The sequence below is a fragment of the Opisthorchis viverrini genome (assembly GCF_000715545.1).
Source record: "Opisthorchis viverrini unplaced genomic scaffold opera_v5_392, whole genome shotgun sequence".
Taxonomy (NCBI): Eukaryota; Metazoa; Platyhelminthes; class Trematoda; order Opisthorchiida; family Opisthorchiidae; genus Opisthorchis; species Opisthorchis viverrini.
In genome coordinates, this window is record NW_008752052.1 from 431,237 (window position 1) to 438,183 (window position 6,947).

Sequence of the window (6,947 nt, forward strand, 5' to 3'; positions counted from 1 at the left end):
CTCAATGAGGGTGACGTCTTTCGTGAGTCCTGGATAGACAAATTGGTTGGCGTGTTCCAGAGCGGTCTAACGTAGGCCCTATAGAGTGTTTGGAAGTCCATGCGAGTAATACGGGAGAAGGTGCGTCGGATCATCTGTAGAATGGCGAATGCATTTTGAGCCGATTTCTGGCGGTGTAGTGAGAAGGACAAATTTGAGGAGACCCAGATGCCCAAATCCTTTTTGGCATCTATCCTTATGATGTTTTCTGGCCCTTTCTCACCACGCATAACAAAGGCATTCGCTGGATCCCCTCCAAACGACATATGGACGCACTTTTCATCATTCAGAGGAATGTGCCAGTCCAACGACCACTGCTTGGCAGTGTCTACATTCATTTGGAGGGCACTGGCATTGAAACTCCAGGATTTCAAGTCGTCCGCAAAAAGTATACATGGCCTTACAAAAACATTTGGGAGGTCGTCGACGTAGCTCGGAAACGACACTGGTCCCAGGACGGAGCCCTGAGGAACTCCAATGAAAACCGGCCCTTGAGAAGAGTGGGTCGGCCCTATTCTCACTCGGAATGATTTGTCTGAGAGGAATACCACGTTGGAAGGATTACCATGTTTTCAGTGTTGATCAGCATTTGTCTTCGGGCCCAACAGAAGATGACTGCTCCTTATAAAACCATGCCCCAGCTAGCCCCTTACATACCCCCTGCAATCGATCGATCTTATCACCTCAAAGGCCTCGTGGATGTTTCTTGAGCGCGTGGTGGACAACTAATATCGGTGACGATCCAAGTTTGTCAGCAGGGCGCTTGAGCTCATTATGCCGTCGCAGCCACCAGACACCATAGAGGCCAAATATAGCTACTGGATCTGGTTATCACCAACAGAAGATGCTTCGCTGATCAAGTGCTCCACCAAGGTATGGTGGCTACTGCGTGCTAAACTTTGATTTAATCTGCTACTGGACTAGGAACCCTCAATCCCAATCATGCAGTCAAAACTTCCGCCCTACAGACCACTCAGTGGTCCATATCTTCATTGGCCAACTTAAATCGGGACCATATTCGGCAGAAGAGAAATAGAGAACCGTTGTTCAGAAATGCCACGTGTTCGACTCGGTTTGCGAGTGGAAGAAACATGTGCACAGTTGAGCAGACCGAAGGTTACCCAAAAGGATAGGGCGCCCATCGGAAGAAAGGCCCCAACTATTCTTCAAAAATATAACTACGGGAGACGCATAAGATGAGCCGGCATCTTGTAAGATTCGTTAGTGCCGTTACTCAGAAATCCACCAATCGAAACAACCCCAGATACTAGAAACCGGCTGGAAATTAAAAAGTGCCCTTTTTAAGTAAATAATACCGATGAAGAAGCAAGCCAACGCTTTCTCCTTGGGGAAAGATGCAGAACCCATGGGCGACCTAATAGTGGTAAATAAAGCGTTCAGAGGATATGGAGAGAATAATATGCAGTCCCGTGTTCTGTGCGAGGGACCGCGTCACGTCCAGTCTTCGCAGGACAACTACGTATGGCGACCAACCAACTCGGTCTTCGCAGAGCGGTGTGTTTGCCTCCTCATGCAGTCCCGTGTTCTGTGCAAGGGACCGCGTCAAGTCCAGTCTTCGCAAGACAACTACGTATGGCGACCAACCAACTTGGTCTTCGCAGAGCGGTGTGTTTGCCTCCTCTTGCCCGTTGAGGCCGAACTATGTCCATTCAAAGATCATGAGGTTCACGACACCCACGCTGTCACAGTATTTTCGCCTGACGTTCTGTCGGTCGATCAACGTAGGCAGCCTCCTATCCGCTTGGAAGGAATCAATGGTCACGCGAATCTACAAAACCGGTGGTCGATTATATTCCGGTAGTCACAGGTCTATAAGCCCCACAAGCGTTCGTGCAAGGTGATAGAGCGCATTCCGGAGCGGACCATCATGGACCACTTCACCAAAAACAACTTGCTATTCCCAGTGCAACACGGATTCTCGCCTGATGAGTATGCTCGTTGATATGGAGAGCTTGACGCCAGCCATAATTTCTGAGTTTTCTGAAATATTCGGCCGAGTCCCACACGTTCTACTGCTCCACAAGTTTGAGTCTCGTGGGATTCATTAAGAAATTGTACTCCGGATTAAAGCATTCTTATCATATTGAATATTATGTATGAAAGTAGCTCCTATCTACTGTCCTCCGAGGCCTGATCTGCGGTGGAATTCTTCAAGGATCACTCCTGTTTCCGATCTACGTCGGAGACCCTCCATGGGGTCTTTCGTATGCATGTCTACCTTTTTACTCATGACATGAATTGCTGGAGCCTAAATGCCAGCGCCCCATAAATGAATCTAGTCGCTGCAAGCCGGTTGTTGTCGGACTGGTATCTCCTCGATAATGACGAAAAGTGCGTCCATATGTCACTTGGAGGCAACCCAGCGAATGCCTTTGCCGCGCATGGTGAGAATGGACCAGCGGACATCACGAGGGCATTTGCCAAAAAGGATCTTGATATTTGGCCTTCTTCAAAAAAGTCCTTTTCACTGTATCATGTTGATAGGATCAAAAGGCATTCGTCGTTCTACGGATGTTTGGCCCACTTTCTCCCATGTTATTTTCATGAACGCTATGAGGCCAACGTCCGACTTCTTCTTAAATATACCAACCCAGCTGTCTACTCAGGACGCACGGAGGACGTAGCCTTCATTGAGGTTGTCTAACGAGCTGCTACGAAAATTTTTGTCGGTTTCAAATTAAGGACCATGAAACGCGTCTCGCGGAGCTTGGTCTCTTTCTCCTGGAATATTGCCGACTCCGAGGAGACCCATGCTTCTTTTGCACTGCATGAACCAAGTTTGTCAAACAGGATCTTCACCGCCGACCCACCGGAAACACGGCGGAGATATGGTAGGAAGATTTTCAGGCTGAGAGCGTGCAATTTAGTTGAGAAATTTGTTTCCTCATTTCGTGTAGTTGGTGTGTGAAACAACCTTCCCCCTACGGTTGTTCACGATACATCTAGTACCCAGTTCAAGGCCCTATTGGACGCTTTTTAGTGCGACTGCTCACCCTGGAAATCTTACTGCCCCTAACTGAGAAGATGAAGAATAATGCCACTCCATTTTTTCGCTTGTGCCAGCCGCTGAACGCCAGCCGCTGAACCACAAGAACAAAGCCGACCCGCGAAGCATGGGAGAAAGTCCTAGTCCAGTGCATCAATCCGTGAATCAATAACTCAGCGATCTACTCTTCTTCGGCACTGGTCCCCATTAGAGTTTCTCACGGCATACTGTCCAGCGCTGAGAACTTGAGGGGTAGTGTTGCGCAACTTTTTTCGCTTGTGCCTTTCAGTTAAAGGGAGTTCTCTGAACGGCCAAAGCAAACCCGACCCGGGGATCTTGGGTGTGGGCCCTGATTGTGTGCATCAAACGCCGGAGGAACTCTTTGACCGCTCAATGATCTTGGCTGTAAAACATGTGCGAATGGAATCAAGCTTTTTACGCCAAGATGTTGCCACTACTGCATATGTGCTCGACCAAAAATCATTCGAAACAACGTTCAGATTTTCAGAACACACCAAATCTCACTGTGCACTGCAGCAATCATACCCCTGGCGGAATAGTTCTGGTGGAAAAAATTATAGCATCCCTGAGGCCCTGGAATACCGAGATAAAGCTCAAAAGTTCGGAATGGTATTCTGAACTTTATTGCTTGTCTGTTACAGTACATCAGTGATATATAGCTTTCGAAAAATCCTTTTCATCGCACAAATACTGCGCGTCAGCACCGGGAACTCGATTTACGTGCAACTCAAACTGAAGCAAATGAGTGGCTGGTCCGAGTCACGTGATCCATAGCATAACATACGACCACTCCAAATGGGGCCTTAGTGATTAGCAGAGGTTTTAACCAATGGGCTTCCGTGGCTCAATGGTCAGGTGGGATAAGCTTGAGCGCAGGTACCTTTTGGTTCGCGGTTCAAATCGGGGCGAAGTCGTTTGGCTTATTTTCGGCTTTCCTTCACAGGACATTACTGCCTTCGCTGAGTATTATTGGGGCATAAATATGATTAGCTAAAATGAAATGAACTTATTCTTCCGACTGCAAAAGTCTTGAATATGTATACATATCCAAGACTATAGCTAAGTTTGAATCGAGATTTCCGAAAACTAGAATGTCGAGTTCTTGCCGAGCTTTTATTAGACGAAGTGGTTTGGGTAGTCAGGAACAGATCGTGCGAAGGCAGGTCGATGGGGGGCAATGTAAGATACGTGGATACTTTTTAGATGTTAAATTTCCTCATTCATTTTATACTCGTAAAATTGTGCATATTTCACACCGACAGGCAGAGATTTGCAGGAATAAATTCTTTAAGTGGTTTCATGCTATTTTCTCGCTTACGCTGACAATCCGTCTTTCCTTAGTTTATGGGCTTTAAAAATTCAATTCGTTTTTTCTTGGCTCGTGCATAAATGCATTTGGAACGCGCGCGCTTCCTGACTCGCCCTCAACCAACCAATCACAATGCTGGCTAGTACACGGATTGCATGCCCCATCACCGGATACCCGAACTGCCAAAATTCAAAGAACGCGCATGAAAATTCCAGCGACAGGCGGAAAATAACAGTATCCCTTGTCTAACAGAATTGGCAACCATCATCTACTAGCAAGTCGCTGTCACGGCTTGTCTCCTCGTTTCCTATGCTTTTTGTTTCAAACGTCAGACTCCCGCCTAAACTCTCTGGGGCGCCGAAGGTCGTGGCGCGTCTGAATCCGTTTGGTGCGCTCTGGTTCGGCGTATAGCCTGACAGTGGGAGACGTTATTTCGGAGAAAATGAGGCGTGGTGAAGGCCCTAAGGTAGAGCTACGGTTCCTTATATCGACCAAGGTATTTCTCCCTTTCAATCACCGAGACAGCAACATTTTTAGGCTGCCGGAGTTATCATTGGCAAAGGCGGCGAAAATATTCAGCGGATTCGAGAGGAGGTACGTTACTTTTCCCCCGAATTCTGGTGTTTTTTCTTGGGAGATAGGTTTTTCTAAGTTCTAACACCTTGGCCTATTTTCTGTTCCTTTCTATCCATTATGGTTTTCTCCCACTCTTGGCCCGCCCGAAATGTCCCGCCACCTGCCCGATACATGGTTCGTAACCCACCCTACCCCGTCCCGCCCCGTCCCGTCCTGATCTCCCGCGTGCTATTCAACCGGTCCCTCTCCGGTGGGTTCTTGTTTTCTGGTTGCTGTTCGTAGTATTCCGTGAAGGTTATGATCCCAGATAGCAATGGACCTGAAAGGTATTGCGGCCGAAGCCCCTCATTGTTACCCCTTTAATCGTTTGTTTTTGTTCCAAGGGTCCTTGTTCTGGATGGAGATCTTGGCTCTGTCCTTGAAATATTTGTGGAGAATTTGGAAAGGGTACTGCCTGTTTGATCTGAAGTTATACCTGCAGATGCAGAACAATCGTGACGAGGGAGTGGATTTGAGATTACTGGTGCATCAGAGTCAAGCGGGTTGCATCATTGGTCGTGGTGGATATAAGATAAAAGAGCTGCGGGAGGTATGTCTACAAATCTATCTAAATCTTCTCAGCAATCGGGTTTACAAACATTGAAAGTATACCAAATGCTCTGCCCTGGGTCGACTGACCGTGTCATCCAGCTGGTTGGAGATCTCGATAAGGTCGTCGATTGTCTACAAGCTATTGCTGAGCTTCTTGAGGTGAGTTTCTTTATCCTGTCTTCACTCGTTTCAGGGCGCTCCTCCAAAAGGCTCGCGGCAGAATTATGACGCACGAGACGCTGATGAATCGATTGCAGCAGATTACGGAGGCTGGGGTGTCGGCAACCAAAATGCTGCACTTGGACTGGTTCAACGGCGTAACAACTTGTCAACAGCCGCTTATGGACAAGTAAGGGTAGAATATAGGACTTCGTTTGTTAGTTTGTTCTACTCTTTCGTTCGTATCGGCTCATGTTGTAAACCTTAATTGTGTTGGCTCAGTCCACAAGTAGAATCGAAACCTTTACTCGGATCGGTGGTTTTCTGCGTTTTTTACGCATGTTTGCTTCGAGCATCTAAAGCCTCTCAAAGAGACTACGACGGTTTGTGTATTTAAGGGCGTACTGGGAAGTGTACGTGTGACTGCCTTCCATATCAATAAGTCAATAAGTAGGGGTGGCGACTGGCTGCTCAAAAATGTGGGCTGCGCTGGCAGTCTTACGCGAAAAACCGCTACCTTGTGGTTAGGTTTCTTTTATCTGAGTGCTATGGCAGAACCCCACTTTTCAGGTGTCGATAATCGTTGTCTCAGAACCATAGCTCGTGTGGGTTGGTGTCGGCGAATCCGTAACGAGGCAGTTAGAAAGCGCGTTTTTGGTTGTGTAACGGGTACTTCCATTGAAGAATGTGTCCAGCACCAGAAGCTGCGTTGGTTGGGACATGTGTTGCGTATGCCGAAACATCGTTTGCCGAAGAGAGTGCTGTTTTCCATGCTCAACTCGGAGTGGCGTAAACAGAGAGGTGGCCAACCCTTGACATGGCAGAGGAGTTTGAAAGAGATCACAAAACGCTTGGGTGCTGTCGGTGCTACTCGCCTTCCAGGATGAGGACCGCGTGATCCTCACTGTACCTGGTTGTAGACACTACAAGATATGGCTGCCAACCGATGTCAGTGGCGTTCTTGTCAGTTTCTATTCAGACTGCCTGAGTGAATGTCTGGAGGTTTAGGCACCTCGGAATGATTGTGGTAAGCTAGCTCTAAGTCCCTTCCCCGTCCATCTTTACTCTTTACAATAAGGCTTTCAAGTAAATCATGGTTGTACGTCAGTGAAGCATCAGTGTTGAACACTGATGTCATGCTGTCGATGATGATGACCTCAGTCCTCAGACAGGCGTGAACTGCACATTTGCCACGTCGGTCGTCTCGAAGTGTCCCCTGCTGCACATCACTCAGCTGTAATACCC

At 47.7% G+C, this 6,947-nt stretch overlaps 2 protein-coding genes across 2 annotated transcripts in view; one reads left to right on the plus strand and one right to left on the minus strand.

Annotated features, from left to right (window-relative positions):
- The window catches only part of T265_10676 (hypothetical protein), a gene marked incomplete at both ends in the record, with an annotated part of 7,550 nt that extends 7,173 nt beyond the window's left edge, over positions 1-377 (minus strand). The window contains one exon of the mRNA XM_009177130.1: positions 72-377. Within this exon, the coding sequence (XP_009175394.1) occupies positions 72-377 (306 nt within the window). The remainder of the gene's footprint in view (positions 1-71) is intronic.
- Positions 378-5,069: 4,692 nt separating this feature from the next.
- The window catches only part of T265_10677 (hypothetical protein), a gene marked incomplete at both ends in the record, with an annotated part of 13,657 nt that continues 11,779 nt past the window's right edge, over positions 5,070-6,947 (plus strand). The window contains 4 exons of the mRNA XM_009177131.1: positions 5,070-5,202; positions 5,336-5,541; positions 5,574-5,702; positions 5,737-5,892. Of these exons, the coding sequence (XP_009175395.1) occupies positions 5,070-5,202; positions 5,336-5,541; positions 5,574-5,702; positions 5,737-5,892 (624 nt within the window). The remainder of the gene's footprint in view (positions 5,203-5,335; positions 5,542-5,573; positions 5,703-5,736; positions 5,893-6,947) is intronic.